The sequence below is a fragment of the Equus caballus genome, chromosome 2 (genome assembly GCF_041296265.1).
Source record: "Equus caballus isolate H_3958 breed thoroughbred chromosome 2, TB-T2T, whole genome shotgun sequence".
In the NCBI taxonomy this organism is placed as follows: domain Eukaryota; kingdom Metazoa; phylum Chordata; class Mammalia; order Perissodactyla; family Equidae; genus Equus; species Equus caballus.
Genome location: NC_091685.1, coordinates 95236263 through 95262615, shown reverse-complemented (window position 1 = coordinate 95262615; position 26353 = coordinate 95236263). Strand labels below are relative to the sequence as shown.

The following is a 26353-nucleotide window of genomic DNA, read 5'->3' as shown; positions in this document are numbered from 1 at the left end:
AGCCTATGCCCGCATCTCTTCTGGTTTTGATATCCCACGCTACGTCCCGTAAACACACACTGGTCTGGCATCAGCATCTAATGTTGCATACAGACTTGGCTCTTTACGTGCATGCTCCAAATCCACGATCGACTTTAGAAACAAGTGCTTGCTGTTTTCTGCTGCTCTTTTCAGCAGGAACATATGTGCTGCTTAAGAAAGGATGAAAATGTTATTCCAAGAATGGAAGCAGGTCCCTCTGAATACTAAAAGAAATATTGTGAGTCAGTTAATGGAAATCTGTAGTGTTAGAACTAGAATCACAGAAGTAAGAGGAAGAAACAGGGAACAACCTTAAGCCTTTTACTCACCCAGAGGCCAAAGATGACAACGTTTTTCCAGAACTACCAGTTTGACATGGAAGCCAATAGAATTCCCATTCAGGACAAGCATAGAGCCCTCAGTGGATCGAGTAATGCGTGTGGGTTAGTGGGGAGAGGCTGCTTCCCTGATTTACTTCTGAACCAAAAGATGAGGCCAGCATGGTTAGTAGAGACAGTGAAGTTACAGGAGGGGCGGCAGGAAAGGCAGGGCCTGAGCTATGAAAGGTGGATGGCTAAGAGAAGTGTGCTCAAAGTTTCTAAACTCCAACTGAGGACACAGAATGATGTCTTGGAGGTATTTGGGGGTCTTTAAGGAAAAGTAAAGGAAATAGGTGGCTGGCCTGTTGCCTTCAGGGGTTGACAGTCTCCTGAGGGATTCTGAGGTCCACATGTCTGGGCAGGAAGCAGCACGCAGTCTGAAAAGCAGTTGTTCTATCTGGATGATTTCACACGCAACACATTGACTCATGGTCTAGGTTTCACCAAATCTTGAATGAGGCAATTTTTAGACATGCTTTCCCAAACGAAAATGTTTTAGAAGAATTACATTGTATGTATTGCACTTAAGGGCTTAAATTTTAGAATGTAGTGCTTAAATTAAGGTGACTTTAAAAATTTTAGTAATTTTTTTTCCTATAAATGTATTAGGCTTGGTAGTTATATGCAGTATTAACAGTGTTTTTTATGAAATGGCTGTCCTTATAATGCCAAATATTTTACAAGTAGATTAAAAGTGTTAAAGTCATACACAGATAGATTAGGAAATAAGGGGAGGAAAGGGAAGAATGGGAGGATAGATAGTCTGGGGGAATAATTAACCTATCATTTTATTGTCTCCATCTAGAACATCCTTTGGGAGAGGACAAGTTTTGAAGAGCTTGAAAAAGATAAGCCCCCATTTCTCTTGAATCTCTTGAGTCAATCATATGCATGATTTTACTGCAGACAAAAGAAAAATCTCAATGTGCCTGTTAAACATAGGGCGTTACGGGTGTCAATTCTTCCATCATAAGATGGTTGACTCACAGGAAATAAAACAAGGTTGGTACAGATAAGCTAAAGCTAGAAATGACTAGTGATCCAGGAGACATGAAACAAGAGGAGGAAGACGGGTGTAGGTGAGAAAGCACATGTATGCTAGCTTGACGGCAGAAAGGGTCTAATTATTAAGAGCAAAATCCACAAGTTCAACACTATGTGGAAACAACAGATCTGATGACCTGAATGTGGGAGAGACTGGTTCTAAGAGAACCAGTTTGAAGGAAACAAGAAGCATACATCTCAGAATATTTGGGATCTCCAAGGAGAATAGTTCAAGCCTAAAGCTCAGCAGAGCACCTGCTAGCTGAATGTAGAATGCTTCAGAGCCCTAGCTACACAGGAAGTTTCAGAACCAAAGAGAAGTAGTTTACACTACCCAAATTCAAATTAAAGAAAAACCACCTTCTCAGCTCTTCCAGGACACGTGGTAGACTAGATAAGATAAGAATACAAGACACCTTCTGTTTGAAGGTCTCCTTGGCAGTTCTTACTTGCTCTGTGTAGTAAATAGCCAAAGGTTCAGGTCATAGATTCCAGTCCTGAGTGACTTTGGATTTGTTATGGAGCCTCAGTATCCTCATCTGGATAATTATAATTCTTCTCACTGAGTGCTTGTAAAGATTCAATTAAATATGAAAAAAAAGAGTTGTTAAATCCCTAATCATGTATTAATAATGCATTTCTCACATTCATATATATCAGCTCAAACACCCTGTAAAACAGGAATTATTATCCACCACTTACAGATAAGGAATCAGAGTTTCAGAGAGAGTAAGGGATTAATCCCAGATAATTGTTAAAATAATACCATTAAGCAAACACCTACACACCTAGCACCATTCTTGGTGCTTTTAAGTACACTAGCTCATTTAGTCCACAAAACAACCCAGTAAAGATGAGTTGTTCCAAGTCGTGCAGGTAGCCAGTAGCAGAATCAGGATTCATACATTCCCAGGATGGCAGTCCAGCCCATGCTCTCAAACACTGCCCTTGTATGGCCTTCCCTCAGTGTTGTTACATGTTGCAAGCTGAAACTGAAGCTCAAATCTCTGGACTCCAGCCTATTTCCACTATTTTAGTTGCCTGTTACGCTTGTTATTTGTATATGTATGTTCTTAAGAGCATCTGTGGAAGAAGATCGCTTGCTCCCTCAGGCTGCCATAATACAAGAATTCCAAAGTTACTTTGTGAAGAATTTTGGGCATCAAATTCTATGCAGGTAGGAAATCATCAGCTGCATAGTCCAATTCTAGAGCCCAACTTTTTCAGCTCAGCCTGTGACTGATTGTTCTTGTAAATTCTCTCTAGAAGAAGCCTAAGGCCAGTAAAACTGTATCCTTTCTAAATATAATTAGCTAACAACAAAATATCAATGATTAAATAATGGTATTCATTGAGAATTTTAAAATGAATTACTCTTTTCAAATAATTGTGTGAGTAAAAATTATAAGACATTTCAAGGGTATACATAAATATATACATTTATTTATTTTATGACGAAATTTGTGAGGAAAAAGCAATGACATTCGTGCATGCATCCACTCCATGGATATTTACTGAATGTCTAAATGTGTCCAGTATGATTCTAGGTGACAGTTTCATAGCAGTGAACAAGAAAGCAAGTTTCTTATTTTATAGAGCTTATAGTCTTGTGGGACACGAACTTAAACAAAAATAATTTAGTGAGCATTCTAAACAGGGTGATTAAATTGAGAGTGTTGGGAGACCAGCCCCGTGGCCCAGTGGTTAAGTTTGTGTGCTCCACTTCTGTGTCTCTTCTTTTCATGGATTCAAATCCTGAGCGTGGGCCTACACACTGCTCATCAAGCCATGCTGTGGTGGTGGCCCACATGTAAAATAGAGAAAGATTGGCAGCACATGTTAGCTCAGAGTCAATTTTCCTCACCAAAAAAACCCAACAACAACAAAAAATTGAGGATGTTGGGGGAAAGTGGATCAGGAAAAGCTTCTCTAATGAGGTGACATTTGAGCTGTGACCTAAAGCATACCAAGGAGCCAGTGGAGGGGGAACAACAAATGCAAAGGCTCAAATGTTTGGCCTGTGTAAGAAGCAAAGAGAAGACCAACAAGGTTGATGCAGAGTAAGCTGGTAGATTAGCACAGATAAGGTGAGAATGGCCTGCTCCTGAAGACCCTTGTAGGATGTGGTAATATATTTCAATTTTATTCAAAGTGAAGTGGAAGCCACTGGAGGATTTTAAGCGGGGAGTGAAGAAATCACATTTATATTTTTAAAACAATTATTTTGGCTCTTCCATTAGGAAGGGACTGTGCAGGGACAAGAGCAGATGCAAGCAGACCCATGAGGACTTCCCTGACTGGCCCAGTGAGAGCTGATAGTGGCTTAGAATTGAACGACAGTGGTGGCAATGGAGAGAGGTGGTCAAATTCAGAATATATTTTCAACATAGTACTTACAGGATTTAAAGATGATTTGATGTGAGGTTATGGAAAAAGAAGAATCAAGAAAGAATTATAGTTTGGTGACTTGAGTAACTGAATGGATGGTGGTATATTTTATGGGGATGGACATCATGGGGGAAGAAAATGTTTTGGGGGACAGGAATGGGAATCAAGAAACCAAGTGTTAGCTCTCTTAAGTTTAAAATACCTCCTAGACAAACAAGTAGAGATATCTACTAGCCAGTTGAAGATGGGAGCACCTGAAAAAATGAGGGCAAGAGTTACAAATTGTAGAAACAGCCCATAAATCTTATGTAAAGCCATGGGCTTTGGAATCACTTAGAGTGAGAGGGTGTTAAAGTTTTGTGAGTATTGGGATAAAACTGGTATTCTGAATTTGGACAAGTTCTTACCCGGGAATACCTTTCTTGCTGCAACTGACTTCTGCCACCTTACCACTGCAGCTAAGAGCCAAGAGCGATCTCTTTGTCATTGGTAAAGAGGAGGTGATGTAGGAAAAAGAGGCAGAGTGGTTGAAAAGCTTTGGGCTGCAGACAAGTCACCTAGTCCCTCTGAGAGTCAGCCTCTTCCATGGTAAAACAGAGAGTACTACTATTGCCAACTATAAAAGGTCAAAGCTCAAGTAAGAAGCATCTGGGAAAAGACTGTTTTGTATAAGGGAAATGTAAAGGGACTCTTCTTTAATCCTGCATTCAACTCTACTAGGGTTCTTCTCTTCCCCATGGCATGGTTCCCACGTGGCCTAGGATACATTTGGATACCATCTGCTTGACAAAAAGGCTCACTGACAAATTTCAGCCACACAGGCAGCAGCATGAGGGGATCTTGCTCCCTCATAACCTTACTGGCTTTCAACTTTACACAAAACAAAATCACTGAATGAACACAAGGCCCTAGGCAGGCCTGATTCCTCAATTACACATAAGTAGCAACAGATGCTGCAAAGGTAGACCTGTTCCAGTGGCCAGCCGCTCTCAGTAATGAGACAACGGAGGGAAGAAAGTAATTAGGTAAATCACACAGAAAGAGAAACTGGATGGGGCTGTTGATCTTGGATAAAAAACACAAATAGAGTAGAAAGTGAATATTTTTTTACAAACCTCTAATTTAACAAATAATTTACTAAACCTACGTGGAACAATCAATTTAGGCCTGTGAAATTAAATCTGGTCAAGGATCTCCCTTAATTAAAAGCTCTTATAGTATCTTACCCAGAAAGAAATGTGACGGGAAGAATATACATAATTTATCACAACAAAATTCAGTAGTTAAACGATACAGTCGTGGCAAGAGGAAGTGGGAAGAAGAGAGCTTTGATCTCTCATATACTTTTCGTTTATTAACTGTGTCATGTATTTCAACCTCCTGAGAGTGCCAAGCTGGAATTTAGACCAATGTCAATAAGAACAGGTCCCATTCCAACTGCAGCACATATTAAATCTTGAGTTGCCAGAAACCACTACCCACAAGACAGACCTGTTAAGAAGCTCTAATTGGTTCATTTTCTCTTCTTTTAATTAAATCTCTATTTCAGCAGTACAAAAACAATATGCAGGTCTTAGATAACTTTTTATTGTCTTCCCTTTCCCAATCCTGTATATGCTTCTACTTCCTAACCTTACTTGAGCAAGTAACTCAATTCATCTCTGAAACACGAATAGTGGCAAGCACCTAGAGGGCCTGTTGTAGCAGCAGAGATAAAATGTGAAAAGGCTACAGCCTAACAGAAGGAGTTCAGTAAGGGATAGCAATTATCACACACAAAAATGCAGTGCTAAGACCTCTGTTCAAGGAAGTCCTCACTGAGTGTGATAAAGTGATTCACCCAAGGTCATATCCAAAAGCATTTGTTACATATCAGTTTAAGTGCTTTGTATATGTTAAATCATTTAATCCTAATAAGAACCTTACAAGGTAGATACTGATATCCTTCCCATTTCACAGAGAAGAAAACAGAGATTCGCAGACATTGTGTAATTTTTCTAAGGCCACATGGCTAGGTAGTAACAAAGAAAGGATTCAAACGCTGGTAGTTGGCTTCACACTCCCATCTCTCTGCTGGTAAGCTATGTTGCCGCCCCATTCAGCTTATAGACTAAAATCTGAGCCTGAAATGCAAATCCACTTCTGTTAGTTGTCTATTGTTTTTGCTGTGCTGTTGATAGATGGTTGTTCTGAAAAATATTTCCTCAAAAGTCTTGCTAGTTACCCGATGCTGTCAAAATTGAGAGAGCTCAAAGACACATCGAGAAGATTCTTGTGTATGCAAACTCTGCATGGGTAGGCAATTGTCAGGGTCACAGCATGGCTACAGGGTCTGCTGTGACAGGCTCAGCCTGGCCTGTGCCTTCTCTGAGTTTCAGGTAGCATAGCCCCCAAGCCAGTAAGACTCAATTCTTCCTGATACCTCATTGCTTGGCAACCCCAGGAGCTTCCCAGGTGTAATCTGAAACTGGCCCCCATATGAGAAGGGCAGCGAGAGACTGAAGAAAGACACAGAACACTCCAGAATGGTGGGTGGCTAGTTTAATAGGCAAGGAAACTTCCTTAGGAGGCTTGGGAAGCTGCAAGACCAGTAGATCTCCACACCTGCCCACCAAATCTTAAAACTTTATATAGATGCATTAACTGGATTCAGTCACATAAACCATCCAGATAGTCTCAATACTACATTTCTATCTCAAGGCTGCATTCTTAGGGCAGCTTCTGGGAACAGGGAAGGCAAACTGAATGCACATTCCAAGGACAGGGGAGGGAGTGGGGAGCCTCCAATTGCCCAGCTCCAGCTTGCAGATCAACCAGGGTGACGTCTTCTCAATGACCTCCCTCAACACACCTACATATAATTTGCTACCAACAGAACAATGTTTAAAGACTTGTGTTCACTTAGAATTTTAAAACAAGTCCCTAATACACGTGCAATAATTGTAAAATATTGCAAGGGGATTTCTAGAGCCTTAATTTGTTTTTAGAGTGGGATTGTAAGTAATAATGAGGAAAATGTAAATGAGCATTAAATTCATTACCTTGGAAAATGAGCTTCAGAATTTTGTTTCATATATTTTGCTACTTTTTTGCCTGAAATGTTTTCTGTGTTCCTTCTAAACCAACTGAAATCTTGCTCATCCTTCCAAGTGCTACTCCACAAAGATGCTGTTTCTGATACCATAGTTACATTTAATGACTGATTTTCAGTACTTCCATAGTTTTTGGCTTATGCCTTTATTTGCCCTTATCACAATCTGCCAGGCATTATAGATGTTCGTCTCCACCACCTCCTGGAAATTCTTAGGAAGAAGAAATCAGTAAGGATGGGGTACAGCCTGATGGTTGGAAGGAGGAGCTTCAGAATCAGACAAACCTAACTTGGATTCTGATTCTGTCACTCAACTTCCACAAGATCTTTGGAAAGCTGACCACGGAGAATCTTAGATTTTTCATCTCTTGAGTGAAGGTAATATGGGACAGTATGCTCTGTACTCAGACTCCTGGGTTCAAATCTTGGGCTATTACTTTACCTGTTCATATCTAGGATTCCTTTCCTGTAAAACAACGATGATAAGAGAGTAGTAGAGCAATAATGATTTCACGTAATGAAATTGTGAGAATTAAAGTAATTAATTTAAGTAAATTATTTAGAACAATGTAGGGTGAACAAACAAACACTCAATAAATGTTAGTTATTTTTAATGTTATTATCCCACAGAGTTGTGGTGAGGAAAATACAGCATCCTGTTTATAAAGAGGTAACCACATAGTAGATGCCCCAAAAGCAGTAGCTGTTATACTGTGCAGTGACTATGATCTTCCAGTACTTTAGAAGGTGCTCCCCCAAAATTGCTGTTCAATGGAATGTGATGTTTTTTAAGGGAAGTGTCATACTGGAAGAATCAAAAAAATGGCATCGATTTATAATGAGGCAACAAAATAGGTTAAGCACAGGTCTTGTCTAATTCTTAACAGTTGCTTCTCCTGTTGCTTGACGATCATCTTGTAGCTTACATGAAGAAGTAATATTTTTATCATTAGATTAAATACAAAAATATACTTTTGTGCTTGGTATTCCCTTTAGCCAGCCCAGCATACCAAGCAGAGGGTAAAAATACTAAAGAAGATATACTAAATTCTTCTATTCTCCCACTGGAGCTTTAAAAAGTCAGAGCTTTATAATCGTTTATGGAACACAGACCAGCAGGAGAGTAGAAGTGTGAACACAGGAGAGAACTGGTAAGTTTGGCCTCCTAAGAATTTTTTCTTTTAGAGAAACATCTAAAACAATGCCTGATTTATAGCAATTCATAAAGTCTGAATGGACCTGACATGCAGGTTAATGAAGGCCTTAGCAGGCTATAAAAGCTGCCTCTGTAAAGAGATGAGACTGTTTTTGTGCAGCTTGTCAATTTGGGCACATTTGTATGCACATTTTCAAATTCTGAACACAGAAAGCTGATCACATAATTTACAACTTTTTTTTTTCTAACTGGGCTATTGGACATATTGGCTCTATATACAAAATCCAAAATCAGTACACATAATCTAATATACGATGTGACAGAAGAACTTAGTGTTTCGAGTCAGCAGTGTCCTGGACAAAGCTTTAACAACCAGAGAGGATAATCTCTCCTTATGGAAAGCCGCTGTAATATTTGAAGTAACCTACCTAATGACATCTTGTCATTGTACCATGACATAATGTGATAAGAGTGAATTTTAATCACTGAATTCTACGATGATACACATCCTTTACCTGGTACAGGTGTATAGTGGGTTGCTTATCCACAAGGCTTTTTGTTAATCCTCCATTTCCACAAGCAAGCACAAGCAGTACACTTTAATTTGTCTATTTAATCACACTATGTGTGGCAGAACTGACACGGCTTGCAGAGTGAATGTGAAGTTAATTTCTTATAAAGCACTTGCAAACACTGATGTTTCTATACATATCGCTATTCCCAAAGACCAGGAAGCAGATGAATGAAGAATCCTATTTGAGAACAGAGTTTTCATTTTCTCTTCCAGGAAGACAAGTTGGCTGGTGTTTCTATATGTAGCTTGGTTTGATAATAAAGTATTTCTTGCATGCCTTTTGTGTGCACGTTTTCTGAATTTGGAGTCTCTATCTTGTTCCAAGCACCAAGCATCTGTTTATGCTGCTCTCCTGGTCCAGAATGGGATTCATCCTTTTCTCTTGCTATTTGAATCCTGTTTTCTTCCTTCAAAAACTAGCTTTAATCTTCCTTAAGAAGCCTTTCTTGACTACTCCTTCCCATACTAGTTTGATCCTTTACACAATCTCTTACATTCATAGAGACTGAAAAACAGCTCAGCTTTGAAGAGTCTTTTAATGACTTTAAGGATCTTAGTTTGACCTCTCTAATTATACTATGGGCTAATTGAAGGAAAATGGCAGAATTTTACTCCTTCACATATGCCCCTTTTCTTGTTCAGCTTATTCAGGTTCTTTATTTATTGCTTCTTTTTAAAATTTTTTTTAAAGATCGGCACCTGAGCTAACATCTGTTGCCAGTCTTCTTTCTCCTTCTTCTCTCCTTCTCGTCCCCCTTCTCCTTCCCCTCCCCCTCCCCCGCCTTCTTCTCCCCAAAGCCCCCCAGTACATAGTTGTATATTCTAGTTGTAGGTCCCTCTGGTTGTGCTATGTGGGACGCCACCTCAACATGGCCTGATGAGTGGTGCCATATTGGCACCCAGGATCCGAACCAGTGAAACCCTGGGCCATCAAAGTGGAGCTTGTGAACTTAACCACTCAGCCATGGGGCAGGCCCCCCAGGTTATTTATTTTTAGAAAACCTCAAAACATCTGATTGTGACATTTATACAGGCCCATTACAGAGATTTTGGAAGATACAGGAAAGTATAATAAAGGAGATAAAAATTCTACCAACTTGTGATAACCGTGGTTAAGGACACTCATACCTGTTCTCCCCATCTTGTTCTTTTGTACACACAGACACAGAGGGTTAAGTAAGGGTCATGTTGTACATGTAGCTTGTTATCCTGCTTTGACAACTTTTATATTCTCTTGTTTGATGAAATATTCTTTTGATAGATTATTTTTAATGACTACGCAATATTCCATCTTAAGAACATATGTTTCACTTTAAAAATTAAACAACACATGCTGATTGGCTCTGAGTTGGGGATGAAATACAGTGGCCTGAACTTTCCTTCATCCATTTTGAATTTAAGGTATTAGGAGAAAAGTCAAAAAATGAGATGGTAAAACAAAAATCAAGAGGGTTAACTGTCTGAAAATGTGTGACAATATACCACCACACTGCAGAGATAACTGTGATGTACCTGTACGTTGCCTACTATTGATTTGTATCTGTGAAAATTTCCACAAATTTACTATGAAAATTATAGCAGTTAATGCAGACTTATCAGTTTTAGAGAAAACTGAAAAATAAACTAAGGTTCTGTTAAATAATTTGAGCCTCAGATTAGTCTTATTTTAAGTACTAATAAAACACATATGGGATGAGTTGGTATGTTTTAACTGCAAGAGGAAAGAGTCTTTGGAAAAAATTATTCCATAAGATTATATAGTGACTTTTAAAACCGTGTCACAAAAGCCAAAGGATCTAACAATCAGGTGGCCTTGGATCCCATGCATCTCTGTCCCTTACTAGAGGCTCACTAAAGGGTCAGGCCTGACCCTATTATCCAGACTGCTGGGGCTGGGGGTTGGTAAGGGTGAGAGTGAGAGGGGACTAGAAGAGGCGGGGGGAGTAGGATCTTACTGGCTCAGTACCTCTTTTATCCTACAGTTGTCCTACTCTGACCTTGGGATTCCAGTAGTCCAAGCACATGGTCCTTCCCTCTTCTGCCATTTCCCCTGTGGCTCTTTTTGCTTCAAGACCAGATCAACTTATAACTCGGTCTCATGCTTCATCAAACCAGCAACCCAGTTTACCGCCTTTGAACCCCAGGATTCCCGTTCTTACGACCCTATTTCCTGCGCATAAATATCGACCAAAGCCCGCTCCCCCCTGCTTGGAAAGTCACCTGGGTCTTCTGTTCAGTACAGACGCTTTCCAAATCGGTACCCGCAGCCAGCTTAAGTCCCTATGCATACAGAGGCCTTCTTTGACCTCTAAATCTAAAGCAGGTCTTCTAGTCGCAAGTTAACTGCCTGGCCCCCAGGGATGTTCTGTACAGTGGCCCTGTTTACTGTCTACACAGAACTTAACACAACCTGAAAATACTTTATCTACAAGCTTTCTGTGTTCTCAATACAATTTGGATGAATGAATCGTTTGTACTGGTTAGAGATTTCACTCCAGTGCCCATGTCCTCACATTCCTTTCATAATCAATCTGGAGGCTGTTGATGTGCACAAAATACATCTTTTAATGTGCCCTGTACCTGGTCATTTGGCTTCCACTGGGTATCAGTTCATCAAAGTGTAAATTAATTTCAAGAATAACTTCAAAATGTCAAAGAAAGAACACAAGGACCACAGGCAAACACACACGATATTATTTCCTATGTATCTAATATACATTAGTGCCTATTGTTTTGGATTTATAATATATGTGATATCCATATAAAATATGAAAATATATTGTTATAAGTACTCTATTGACTCTGGAGATGGTAAATGGAGGCACATGATGATAAACACTATAAGCATAATTGGGTGGATGAGTTTAAGAAATTTCTCACAGAGATTTCTTTTATATCTTTGTCATAATTAGTCTTCTGTAGACGTTTTCCACAATGGATTCAAGAAAGAAATGTAGCCAGATTTTAAGAAATTATCTCTCTTCTTAAATGCCAGCTTTGTTGAAATGAAAATAATTTTATTAAACCATAATCCAAATCTGTTTTCTCTTAGGTTTTTAATTATTTCTTTCTTTGTGAAAATAAAAAGGGTATCAATACGCTCAAAGGAAACAATGAAAGAGATGTGGAAGCAGAGTTTCAGGTGTAAGGGTGAATTATATAATTCAAATGCAGTAAACCATTAGAAACACAGTTGACAATGGCATGAGATACTCATTTTTTTCAGTACATGCTTATCTTGTGCTAACAAGACATTTTTAGGCAATTAGCTTGCTCAATTGACTAAGCATCTCCTACCTCATTTACTTGAATAAAGATATGCAGCAGAGAAACTTCAGCAAGAGACAATGATGATATAGTGGCATACAGACAAGGCAGAAACAAGTCTTTGCCGGAAAATACCTTATACAAAGCAATATACCACTTGGATAAATTAGTGTGCTGTTTTCCCAATTTGAAAAGCAAAGCCATTGAAATTCTCAGTTTATTTGAATACTTGTGTAAAAAAATAGAGAATCAAATATCAAAAATTTATTTGGAAAATTAGGTGGAAAAAACCCTCCTACCTTGTTTCTTCTATATTTTTCCTAGAATTATTTTTTGTTTTAAGACAGTTGGGTTTTTTCTTATTAAATAAATATGCACATTCTTAAACAATGACACAAATATTTAAGAAATCATTCTTTCATTACTCATTATGAAACCAAGTTAACCATATAACAGGTGAAGTCTTAAAGAATTTGTGGGATTTAAAAAACCCAAAGAAAAAAAGTGTTAAAAATAATACAGTAAAGTCTACAAGGGTTTAGGTGTAATGTCTTTGAAAGAGTAGTTTTTTAAAAAACTTCTTCAAGAAATAGTATAACTGAGAATCCTAACGTACTAAGAAGCATAATAAACAGTATGGGGAATGTATCTTCCAAGATCAATAGCACAATTCCCTGAACAATCTAAATAACTTTCTTTGTTTATTCATCAGGCATTTCTTGCCACTTTATAAGATAAAATTATTAGTTAAGAATTCTAGTGTATTTTTTGAATAAGCATAAAAAAAGAAAATTGAGGGTTTTCTTTTAAATGAGAGGAATATTATTATGGATGTATTCTTGCAGCTGCTTAGCTCTTGGATCTACGATTCAAAACCAGAAATATAAGTGACAACAGCATTGCTACTGAACTTGACTGGGCTTTCAAAACAAACAGTATAGTTAGGCCCTGGAGCAAGACTGATAACCTTAATTGAAATAAAAGACAGGTGTTTGGCCCAAGCACACTGTCTCTGGAAAACTGGCCACCACCGTGTTTGCCTAACTCCAGTTGCTTCTGCCTTCTTCAGACTCCCCCTGTTCTCCAGGATGCAAATAACAAGGCTTTGTCTGTTTTTTGAAATACACTAAATCACTCTAACAAATCTTCACTTTTCAGAAGTCCTCTCAAAAAGGTAAAGAATGAATCTCTTCTCTTAAAAATGAAAGTTGAGGGCTGGCCTGGTGGTGAAGTGGTTGAATTTCCTTGCTCCACTTCAGCAGCCTGGGGTTTGTGGGTTCAGATCCCAGGCACGGACCTACACACAACTCATCAAGTCATGCTGTGGCAGCATCAAAATAGAGGAAGGTTGGCACAGACGTTAGCTCAGGGACAATCTGCCTCAAGCAAAAAGAGGATGACTGGCAACAGATGTTAGCTCAGGGCCAATCTTCCTCACCAAAAAGAAAGAAAAAAAGAAAGAGGGATAAAGGAAGGCTCAGGTAGCAACAGTTACAGCCAGTGAGTCAATAGGTGCCTAGGTTTCTTTGGATCCTCAACTCCCTTTCTGAAAATGAGTTATTTTTATATCTGACAACAGCTGAGAACTCTCTACAAAAAAAAAAAAAAAAAGTATAGCTTTATTGGTGTTATCACAGAAGTTCTTTGAGTTTTTACATTTCTGTTTCTCAATACTAGGGATAATAAAAAATCTAGAATCCTTAAATTATAGCACCTTATAGCTATATTTGTAACAAAATAAAATGTTAAAAAAATTATACCAAAACCAAGAACACTGACAACACTAAATGCTGGTGAGGATGTGGAGCAAAAGAAACTCTCATTCGTTGCTGGTGGGAATGCAAAATGGTACAGCCACTTCAGAAGATAGCTTGGCAATTTCTTACAAAACTAAATATACTCTTGCCATATGACCTAGCAATTGCACTCCTTGGTATTTACCCAAAGGTGTAGAAAACCTATGTCTTCAAAAAACTTGCACATAGATGTTTATAGCAGCTTTATTCATAATTGCCAAAACTTGGAAGAAACCAAGATGTCCTTCAGTAGGTGACTGGGCAAATAAATTGTGGGACATCCAGAAAATGGAATATTATTTAATGCTAAAAGGAAATAAGCTATCAAGCCATGAAAAGAAAATTAAGGAAACTTAAATGCATATTACTAAGTGAAAGAAGCCAATCTGAAAGGGCTACAGACTTTATAATTCTAAGTGTCTGATATTTTGGAAAAAGCAAAACTATGGGGAGAGTGAAAAGATCAGTGGTTGCCAAGGGTTAGAGGAGAGAGAGGGATGAACAGGCAGAGTACAGAGGGTTTAGAGCACTGAAAACACTCTGTATGTTACCATAATGATGGATACATATCATTATATATTGTCCAAATCCATAGAATGTGCAATACCAAGAGTGAACCCTAATGTAACCCATGGACTCGGGGTGATAATGATGTGTCAACGTAGGTTCATCAATTGCAACAAATGTATGAATCTGGCAGGGGATGTTGAAAAGAAGGAGGCTGTCTGTTTGTGGCGACAGGGTTTATATGGGAAATCTCTATGCCCTCTTCTCAGTTTTGCAGTGAACCTAAAAGTGCTCTAAAAATAAAGTCTATTAAAAGAGAAAACAAACAAAACAAAAAAAATAAATTATATATAACTATTGTCCTAATAAATTATGCTTCAAAATGTAATATTATGAGAAAAGGATATAAATTTAAAAGCCATTTTATTATATAGTAAAAACACATGTTGCTAAAATAATTGGGACTTCACCAAAAACCACTATGGGTAGTGAATGTATATATTTCAATTTGCCCATAACTTTATTAAATATGTATATTAATTTTAAAGACTTGGATACTAAAATATATCTACTCTCTGTATATGAAATTGAACATATACATGTATGATTCTATAAAACTTCATTACAAAGAAAAATGTAAAGATACTGGTGACCTTTCATAATATTTTGGAACCATGAGAGGAAAAAAAAAATAACCTCTTTCTAAATAGTTCATATCAACCATATTTTTACCCTCTTTAAATACTATTTTGCAGCTAAGTTACTAATAGCATCTTGCAGTCATACCTGCTTCAAACACAAAGCAGGTCCCCCTCACGAGCTAAGTAGTGGGTCACCCTGAGTGCACATTTTTAATTCATTCTTGAAAAAAAGTTACAAATTTCTACTTGTGACAGACTTTTAGAGTTGCTTAAGGAAGTCAAAGTTTTGAATTAAATTCTCAAATGCCGAGGATCTGCCCACAAAATCGAGATGGAACAGGAGGAGGACATTTTTGAGTGAGTGAGACTGAAAGAGAGAAGAATCTTGTAAATGCCGTAAAGGAAAACTCAATGTCAGGCCAGTCTCCAGCCCAAGGAGTAAATAATTAGGCACATGGATTTCCAGAAACATTGATTAGCAACAAAATCCAGTCACTGCATGAGAAGGAGTGCTGGGCACTGAATTTGTGGTCTGCAGACCTGGTTGTCAGACACAACTCTGTCACCACTGAACCCTATGTCCTTGGGTGGTGAAATGACCTACTCTTCAGCTCAGATTCTTTACTTATAAATTAGAGAAAATACTACTTACCTTATAAAATGAAAGTTTTTATAGAGCAAAGTTCATAAAAGTTTGTAAAAGGTACGCTATAAGTCAGGTACCTACAAGTTGCAAACTGTATATACAAATTATTATTATAATAATAAATAAGATGGAATTCCTTACCAAGGATGAATTCCAACTGTGGTTCATTTGGAGTCTTCTGAATACCTGTAAATAATAGGTACAAACTCAGATGAAAGATATTTAACTTATTATCATAAATATATCAATGAATATTATCATGTTTCACTCTGCCCAGAATGTAGAAACACATTATTTGGCAGAATGAATAAACTCAGTTAGTCAGACTTATAAGCAGTTGGTTTTCAGAATGGAACATAATATTTGTAGCAGAATGAGATATGACTAAAGATTTGACTGATCTATTTAGCTCTATGGCAGTAACGAAACTCAGAAATACTGTTTTTGTAAGCTATGACAAGTTCAAAACATTTTTCAGTGGCATCTGTTTCTTTTGGATGCATAGAGACTGAGCAGGAACCTTCAAAAAAGATGAGTTCCCCAAAGTACTCTCTTAGATAGATTTTTCTTTCAAACTACTTGGATCTGCTATAAATAGAAAATTATTAATTAAAAAGATATCTCTGATTGGGTTATGAAAGACATGATAGTGGTTATTCTGCCAGTTTTTTGATAGCTCAAACCAACATTCTGTTAAATATTTCTATTCCTTTTTTGGAGATTTTTAAAAAATCCAGTAACATGGCTAAATAATTTAAGATGAAGTGGGCTGGAAAGTGAGTCTGAGACTAAAGGTAAGGAAGTGGGAAGACGTAATGGTTAAGAGGTAGAAAGATCAGACTGTGGCAAGTAACTAGGTCGTAGGTAGATGCCCGAAGACCACACACAGTGCAGGGCCTTCCTAAACAAAAGCGGATGAGGACCGGGGTGCCATTTCTTACAACCCATGGGTGGCCAAGGCAGCAAAACCAAAATGTATGGAAAAGTAAACCATTTGGCAATAAACGTAAGAATATTATAAGAATCCTTTCCTTGTTTATTTTTACTGGTGCATTGATCAGGTACAATTTAAATTTACTAGCATTTGGTCACTAATATATTGTTAGAACCATCTCTTTGCATAAAAATCACTCATTTTTATTCATAGAGTTCACTTTTTTTGCAGAGTAACCATATTTTTTTCTCCTGCTGACATTTAACCATGCTATGGTTAACAATTTTAGACTTTCCAACAGGGGTTAGAATGACAATCATTAGGTAGGTCTTTGTGCATTTCAAATAGCGTGGATTTTTAAAAAGGTTATTAACAATTAACTCTGCTGTAAGCTCTGACAGCCAAAGTTCTCAAAAAATGCATCCAGCCAATACCACTTTCTAAAGATTATTTTTATAATGTAAATTAAGCAAGAGGTTGGGCATATGTTTGCCAGTGTTAAATAATTGAGCAATAGGAATCTTCTGAAAAGAAAAGATAACGACACAATTCATGCTAAACAATAAAACCCAAACCCTGGAATTTTAAACATGAGAGAATACATACATTTCTTCCCATAATTTTAATTACTTGAGTAGAACAAAAACCAATCTTAATGTTTAAATGCGAATCTTGGCCAAATCTCCAAGCTTGCTCTCTTTATGTAACTTAGCACTCTATGGTATGGCAGCAACAGTCTAAGCATCTAGTGTAACCATTTTGCCCTAATGTCTTTGGTTTTAAAGAGAAAATTTCTATGTTCCAAAAAATAATTCCACATGAGAGTATATCAATGCTAAATAGAAGGTGTTCTTAAAAAGTATTTATTAGGGTCCTAATGAATATTCAGGAACTTTGATTCTGCTATTTGATATGTAACCATTTCATGGACTATCATTTATCTCATCCAAGATAAAAGATGAGAGGCATAGCATAGATTCACAACACCAAAATAAATAGCACAAAGGAAAAAGTTTAATCTCACGCTATTTGCAAGAACGCGCTTCTGTGAATACACATGCATGTGTCTGTTTAGTACACTCAATTTGCGTTTTCAGAGAGTTACAAGAATGAGTGCGCACATACTTACTTGTGAACTGAAAGTCCCCAGTATCATTTGCCGGTGTGGGAAGAAAGTGCTGGCCTTCTTCTGATGCTCCTTCCTCTTTGATTTCCATGATCAACCTTCACAATTGTTCAACCTTTCAAGCTTTCGTGCCGAAATGTCAGTGCCAATGATTCCTGGTTTAATATAGATGTATCTTCACACTAAAGACCTGATATCCCACTCTGAAATTCTGCATTTAGGAAACAATAGCAAAAATCTCAGTTACTTCAGAGTTCAGTATAAAGCTAAGAATAAAGGTAGATAGAGACTATAACTACCTTCCTGTCCCTCCCACTTTTACTTTTAGGACAAATGCACCCAGTTAATGTACAATAAACTCTGTATTTAATGGGTATTCTCTACGCAATTATTTTACGGTCATATGAGGAGCTTGTAAATTTTGAAATTACATTCTTTCTCTTCTGGTTCATTCTATAAAATAGCAGTTAGCTATAGGGGCTGCCAACTTAATATGCACCTGATTTAGTCGCAAGATCAGATAGCATCTTGTTAAGGCATTAGCAAGTTTTGCCAAGGTAATGTTACTATCATTCCTTCCATTAGAACTGCCCTTTATGCTCATCTCTCTATCCATCCTTGTTAGAATGTTATTGATGAGCACATAAAGATAATTTGGCATGACTCTCTTCTTCAAAGATGAGCCAACAGGTTGTACAGGCGATTTTCCAATCTCATCATTATCCATGGAGTCTTTTGCTGCTTTGCCTGATAAAGGTTTAATTGTTTAATGATTGGGGTATACGGTGAAAAGAATGAATAATAATTCTTAAAAGCCAAAGCTCAAGGGGAAATGAAAGTAACAACAAAATGATCAAAATTAGCATGGAGAAAGGAAGCTTCTCCAAGAATTTAATACCCAAATAGTTTCAAATTCATTTTGATATTTAGTATGACATACATGACCAAGAATGAATTAGAAAGAAAATCAATGTTGTTTTAAATCAAGTTACCAGCTGAATTAAAATGTATAAAAATCTTTAAATGTCTACCCAAAGTTGCTGAATGAGATAGCAGCAATCAAGTGTGCTTTGGAATACTGATTCGGTCTCCAGCTTCACAAACCCACAGCCTTACTCTTTGTTGTTCTTAACAAAGTGGCTTCATCTATAATTCAGCTTTAGTTTTTTAAGATAATCTGGCAAAAATTAAATCCAGAAAGCATCTTGAATCTTTAGAAAATAGTACAATAAAGTTGCAGACAAATACACATTTTCTTCTAAAGATACAACCAGGAATACTTTCTGGGGTAAAGGGTAAAAGGGTTACTGTGCCAAACCTGCCAATTTGAAAACTATATTTTGAGTTAAGATACTATTTTTGAATTTCTTTTTTGACAATTTAAATTTAGAAGTCTTTTTCTGATAAGGACAGACATATATTCATTGTACCACATTCTCTCAAGAACCTATGACAAATGCATTAGCGTAAGTGGAATAATATCTTTGGAAGATCATCATGCATTTGGGACTTAGATACAAGAATTTTATTAAATTCACTGTACTTCTTTTCTTCTTTTTGCTGAGAAAGATTTGCCCTAAGCTAACATCTGTTGCCAATCTTCTTCTCTCTTTTTTTTTCCTCCCCAAAGCCCCAGTACATAGTTGTATATTCTAGTTGTAACTCTTTCCAGTTCTATGTGAGCTGCTGCCACAGCATGGCTACTGACAGATGAGTGGTGTGGTTCTGTGCCCAGGAACTGAACCTGGGCTGCCAAAGTGGAACACGCCAAACTTTAACCACTAAATCATCTGGGCTGGCTCAAATTCACTATATTTCTTGACCAAAGACTCAACCTCTAATCCTGATCAGTCATCTTAAAAACTGACAAAGAGACTTAAGTAAGGTAATATGAATGAATTTTAGCAAAATAACCACTCTGCACACTAATGGTGAATAATTAATAAAATAAAAGTTAACTCTGTGTGTGGGTGTGTGTGCACTTGCATAATTTGGAGGTCAGTGGAGAAAACTGAAGATGCCTAAAAAGACTCATTAGTATGATCCCATTTTAAGTATACTATCCATTCAAAACTAGTTCATTTACTGAAAAATAACTTCTTGAATTTTAGAAAGAATGAAGCCAAAGGATTATATGACAATCTCTTATGATTCTATTAATTTCCGTTCTACATTTGTTGCATTTGAGGACAAATTTGACATTTGATACTTGTTACCAAGGCACATACCTCAGAAGGAAGCAGTTGCATTACTAGAAAGCTCTAGAAAACCACTGCATTTCTAGCTGGTAAATATAGCATTTACCTATGGTTACGGTTAGGTACAATAGTTCCCTTTCTGTGTCTCTTTGGAAATTTTTTGGTTTGGAGATCACGCAAAAGAATAGATTGAGGCTTTTACATACCACAAATATATTTAAAACAGATAGCTAGAGAGACTAAACTTAATTCTTAGAGCAGAAAGAAGCCACACTAAATATACTTTATGCAAGAGAGTGACATAACCATATGCGGTTTTTAGAAAGTTTACTGGGTGTCAAAGTAGAGAATGTACTGGAACGCAGCAAATTGATATGGAAACCAATAGTTTGGTGGTTATTTTAATATTCTAGGAAAACAAAATAATAAGGAGGATCTAAGCCAAAACAGAAGCAGATGATTAGAAAAGAGAATCTGAATTCCAAAGAAACTTATAAATAAAATTACCTGGATTTGATGATGGAATTAGATGTGATATCAGAGTTGAGAATGAAAGACAGGAATTCAGGTGAAACCCCGTAAACTATGAGCCACTAGGCTAACTGGAAAATAAAGAAGGAGGAATTTTAGTCAAGGATGATGAGTTTAGTTTTAACCATGTTATTTCTGAGGTGCCTTAAGATATTCAGAAAGCAGTTGAACACATAGGTCTACATCTCATAAGAGACATTAAGGCTCTAAAAGTATATTTTTGGAAATCGTTTGCAAATGGTTGAAATCAAAGGAACACGTGAAGTCACTGAAAGAAACTGAACGTAGTGAGAAGAAGGAAAGACTGAGGATTCAACTTAAGGCACAAATTATTTAAGGGAGCAAGAAGAGAGGTTAGTTGGTAAAGGTACCAGCAGTGATAGGAGGAGCAGCAGACAGAAACAACTGAGGGAAGAATGTCATCACTTCACTTAACTGGTGTTTCTCAAGTAAACAAGATCATTGGGCTAAGAGATGGCTAAACTTTTTTTAAGAATAGGGACTCTTGAGCCTATTTAAATGCTGAAAGAACATAGCTAGAAAAACAAAAGAAGAATTGAAGATTAAGGAGAAAGGAAGATGACTGATAGGTCAAGAAAAACTCTAGATGATACAGTCTGCTGTAATGAGAGGAAGAGGAGTGAATAGAAAATGAGATATGATCTAAAAAGTAAGGGACAGAAACTTGAGAGTGTTCTCCCCAATGGTCTCATTTTTCCTCTCAAGAAAAAGGCATATTTATGAACTATGGATAAGGAGAGATTTCTCAACCTGACTTCAAAAGCACAGTCCATAAAGGAAAAGATTAAAAAATTTGACTATATTAGAATAAAAATATTCTGTGAGCAAAAGATACCATAAAAAGTAAGATAAATTACACACTGGGAAAATATATTTGTAGTACAGACGTTTTCAGCTTCTGTTTAAGATGTACAAAGATATAAAGAGTATTACTCCCACCATAACCTCAAAAAAAAAAGTTGAATAATATACAGAATTATAAGTTTTCCTTAACTAATCAGAGGAAAGATAGATGCCTGCACAGAGCAGAGCTTCCTTCCATGGGAGGAAGAGATGTCAGGCCCTAAACAAGCTGGTAATAAGAATTCAGCCACAATGTTTAATGACTTACTAAAAGTCAAAGGTGGGCTAGTAAGAGAGTATAGAGCTACTGAGAGCCACGAATTCAAGGGTAATCTACATCCACTAACAGGCTTCTCTTCTTGGACTTCACCAGATGCTCTCGAGAAAGACTGGGAGCAGAGTGAGCGTCTGGAGAAAGCATCCTTTGATGATGCAGGCCTGTGGGAAGGGAGCAGCAGTCACTGCAGGAAAAGCATGATGTACCACTTTGATCCTCCCTACAGAGCTAAAACACAGACCCTGTTGCCATCAGGGCACAAGCAAAGACTCACTGCAATTAGGGGATGGAAACAAGAAAGTGGTAGGAAAGCTTCCTGGAACTATATCATTAGAGATCCTCTGATCCTCTATTGATAAGAGAGGAACAGGATCACAGAGAAAAAGTCCCATTCCCAAGACCCAAGAATGCAGACCTGCTTAAGATCAAGGCTGAAATAGGATAACAGAGAACATCTCTGCCTCTAAACACCAGGCAAGCAAACACTAAGAAACAGGTAATAGCAGGCTACCACTGGGGGAGGCATGAAAGCATAAATAGTGAACCTCTCTGATTTAGAAGTTCCCAGGAAAAGCCTAAAATGGAGGGTGGAGAACAAAGTCTCCAGCCACCCAAACCCCACCCTAAGCACAAGTGAATGTTAGAGGAATTTGAAACTAGCAATGCACTGAAGGTTAGCCACAGCAACAACAAAACCCAAACCTAGCTCAGTTACTGACTAGATCTACTAAATCCCCCAATACACAAACTAAAGGTTAGCAGAAAAAGAGGAATGTCCACTTCTAGGCGTAAATACTATTTTATACTCTACTTCCCTACAAATCACCCAAGAAGATGAAGATGAAGACAAAGAAGAGGAAGAAGAGGATGGAGAGGTAGGGGAAGGAGGGGAGGAGAGGAGTGCGGGAGGCAGAGGAGGAGGAAGAAGGAGAACACCAACAAAACAGTCCAAGGAAAAGCAAAAAAGAAATGAAGAGAACCAGACTCAGGTATGACCCAAATGTTGGAACTATCTGAAAAAGAACATGCTAAAGACTCTAATGGAAAAGGTAGACAACCTGCATGACCAGATGGGAATTTTTAGCAGAGATAGAAACTGTTGGAAAGAATCAAATGTAAAATACGTAACAGAGATGGAGAATGCCTTTGATAGACTCTTCAGTAGTATGACACCATCAAGGAAATAATCCATGAACTTAAAGATAGGCCAATAGAAATTAACCAAACCGAAACACAAAGAAAACAAACAAACAAACTGAAAATGCATGACAGCATTCAAAAGCTGTAGACAACACAAAACAAAAAATATGTGTTATTTGGATCTCAGAAGAAAGAAAAGGATAGAATAAATATTAAAGCAATAATCTCTGAAGATTTTCCAAAAATATTGAAAGACATCAAAAAAGTGATCCAAGAAACTCAGAAAGCACCAAGCAGAGTAATGACACTTCCTCACACACCAATACACGAGCAAATCAAACAAACAAAAAAACTCCTACGTATATCATATTCAAACTACTGAAATCCAAAGATAAGGAGAAAACTTTTAAGGCCATCAGAACAAAAAGGTAAATTACATATAGAGTAACAAAGACAATATTGTGAACTTCTTGTTAGGAACTAAGTAAGCCAATGGATATTGGAGTGACATCTTTAAAGTTCTGAAAGAAGAAAAATTGTCAAGCCAGAATTCTATTCAAAGTAAAAATAACTGTAAAAACTAAGAAATAAAGACCTTTATCCACACAAATAAAAACGGACAAATTCATGATCAGCAGAATTGCACTACAAGAAATATTAAAGAAAATTCTTTAAGCATGACTTAGAGAGATACTTGAATCCAAAAAAGAAATGAAGAGTGCTATAAATGGTATAAAAGAAAATAAATGTTAGTTTCATCTTTTCTTGCTTTTAGTGACTACAAAATATAATTGCCTAAGTCAGGGGTTGGCAGACCTTTTCTGTTAAGGGCAGATAGTAAATATTTTAGGCTTTTCGGGCCATACAGTCTCTGCCACAACTACTCAATTCTGCTGTTGTAGTGTGAAAGCACCACTGAAAATACAAAAACAAATAGGCATGGCTGTGTTACAATAATACTTTATTTGCAAAACTAATTTGTATTCAGAATTTGGTCTGCAGGCCAGAGTTTGCCAACCACTGGTCTAGAGCAAAAATAGTAGCAATGTATTGTATGCTTATTGCATATATAAAAGAATAATGTGGGTTCTCGTCAAGATAACGCTGTGAGCAGACATTTGGTCTTAAAGGGCCCACGCACAAGCTCACTCATTGCAGCAACCTAAAATCACCAGAGAGAAGGCTGACTGTCATTTGGTGAAACAAGACTCACCTGGTGGGCTCTGGGGGCATCTTGGTGAGAGGAGGATCCTCTCCGGAGACTGAGACATTGGTGGGGGCCATTGTTCTGAGCTGGTCCAGGTGTGCTGATATGGACACCAGTGGGGGCCATTGAGGTGCGTCCCTTGGGCTGTTAGCCCAGGGGTCTGTCACACCCACTAGAGCACAGATTTAATCCAGTTCAGCCAGGGCAGGTGACCCGCCCTAGGGACTGGCCCCACCTAACAGCAAGCCCTCAGGCTACTTTTCAGCCTGCATTGACTGAGTGCCTTGATCCTCTACAGGCAGGCAAGGGTGTCTGCCTCTGCGGGGCAGGGCTTGTGTGAGGACCAGGTGAAATGTGGGGGGCATTGGGGCAGAGGTGGGGGCCTCTGCAGTGTGGTGGTGGGGTACACTCCAGGGGGTTGAGAAGTGTGCACGGACCAGGACTGTGTTGACAGTGTATGTGGTCCAGAGAGGGGTGAGGCTTATCAGCAGCAGAAGAATTGTGCTTCACAAATAGCCATAAAAAGGATCAGTCCCACCTTCCAAAGCCTGAAACAACTGAATGCCTCCATGCCAAGGGCTAGCCCCACTCAGCTGCACTCCTAAGAGAACTGACATCAGCCTTGTTGGCCTCAGGCCTATCACAACTGTACGTCCCTGAGCCTAGCAACCAGCTACACTGGGTACCAACCCAATTAAGAGGACAATTGCAATAAGAGTGTGCTGACAGACTTTGTAGCCAACAGTGCTGAGGCCCCTCCAAACCGGATCTACAAACAGCTGGCCAGGGAAGGAAAGATCAGACTCCCTGGGTACCTGCAGTGGGAGCAACCCTGCCACAGCAGAAGAACACAAGTAGCCCACAAAGGGGTCACTCCAGGTTCTTATGGTCTGGTGACAAGAGGGAAGCACACTGCTGGGCCTCATAAGGCATCTCATACATAAGGCCACTTCTCCAAGATCAGGAGACATAGCCAACTCATCTAGTACAAAGAAAATAGCACAGAGAAAGAGACATAATGAGGAGGCAAAGGAATACTTTCCAAGCAAGGGAACACTACAAAACACAAGAAAAAGAACTAAGTGAAACAGAAACTAGCGACCTCCTTGACAAGGAATTCAAACAAAATATAATGAAGATGCTCACAGATATGCAGAGAAGAATGGATGAACACAGTGAGCACATCAGCAAAGAATTGGAAGATATAAAAAAGAACCAATCAGAAATGAAGAATACTAGAAATGAGAAATTCACTAGAAGGACTCAATAGCAGAGTAGAGGAAGCAGAAGAATGGATCAGCGAGCTAGATGAAAGATTAGAGGAAATCACCCAAGCAGAACAGAAAAGAGAAAAAAGAATTAGACAGAATGAGAACAGTGTAAGGGAACTCTGGGACAATATCAAGTGTGCTAACATTCGGATTATAGGGGTCCCAGAAGGAGAAGAGAGAGACAAAGGGGCATAAAATTCATTTGTTGAAATAATAGAGGAAAATTTTCCTCACCTGAGGAAGGAAACAGACATCCAAGTTTAGGAAGTACAGAGAGCTCCAAACAAGAGAAGACCAAAAAGGCCCACACCAAGACATATTATAATCAAAATGTCTAAAATTAAAGGCAAAGAGAGAATCCTAAAAGCAACAAGAGAAAGGTCACAAGTGACATAAAGGGAAGCCCATCAGGCTGTCAGCAGACTTCTCAGTCGAGACCCTACAGGCGAGAAGAGAATGGCACAACATATCTGAAGTGCTAAAAGGAAAAAACCTACAACCAAGAATACTCTATCCATCAAGGCTATCATTCAGAATGGAAGGAGAGATAAAGAGCTTCCCAGACAAGCAAAAATTAAAGAAGTTTATCACCAAGAAACCAGTTCTACAAGAAATGCTGAAGGGACTTATTTAAGTGGGAAAGCAATGACCACAAATAGAGATAAAAGAAAAAAATTATCAAAAAACCCCAAAACAACAACAAGAAAAAACAGGCAATAAAATCACTTGTAAGGTAAAAGTATAGTAAAGGCAGCAGATCAACTACCTGGGAAGGTAATATGAAGGTCAAAAGACAAATGTACTAAAATTACCTATTTCAGTGATAAGAGGGTAATGGATAGATACGCACTAAACAAAACACTATATATGTTGTGAAAAACATATAATGTGGGAGGAGGGGAGTGAAAAAGTGGAGCTTTTAGAAAGAGGTCAAGCTAAAGAGTCTATCTACTCAATATAGACTGTTATATGCATAGTATATTAAATAGGATCCTTAAGGTAACCACAAACTAGAAACCTATAACAAGCAGGAAAAAAAGTAAGACAAAAGAAATCAAACATATTACTAAAGACAGCCATCAAACCACAAGTGAAGAGAGCAAGAGAAAAAGAAAGGAACAGAGAAGAACTACTAAAACACCCCCAAAAAAGAAAAAGTGACAAAATGGCAATAAATACATATTTATCAATAGCTACTTTAAATGTCAATGGACTAAATGCTCCAATCAAATGCCATAGGGTGGCCAACTGGATAAGAAAACAAGATCCATGTATATGCTGCATACAAGAGACA

At 38.0% G+C, this 26353-nt stretch overlaps 1 protein-coding gene across 21 annotated transcripts in view; it reads right to left on the bottom strand.

The window, feature by feature from the left end:
• INPP4B (inositol polyphosphate-4-phosphatase type II B) overlaps positions 1-26353 on the bottom strand; it is a 747831-nt gene that overhangs the window by 340039 nt on the left and 381439 nt on the right. For all 21 annotated transcript variants that reach the window (XM_070258367.1, XM_070258371.1, XM_070258379.1 and 18 more), the window contains 2 exons: positions 17575-17782; positions 15653-15697 (listed from right to left, as the gene is read on the bottom strand). In XM_070258367.1, coding sequence (XP_070114468.1) covers positions 15653-15697; positions 17575-17662 — 133 coding nt within the window. In that variant the 5' untranslated portion in view covers positions 17663-17782. The remainder of the gene's footprint in view (positions 1-15652; positions 15698-17574; positions 17783-26353) is intronic.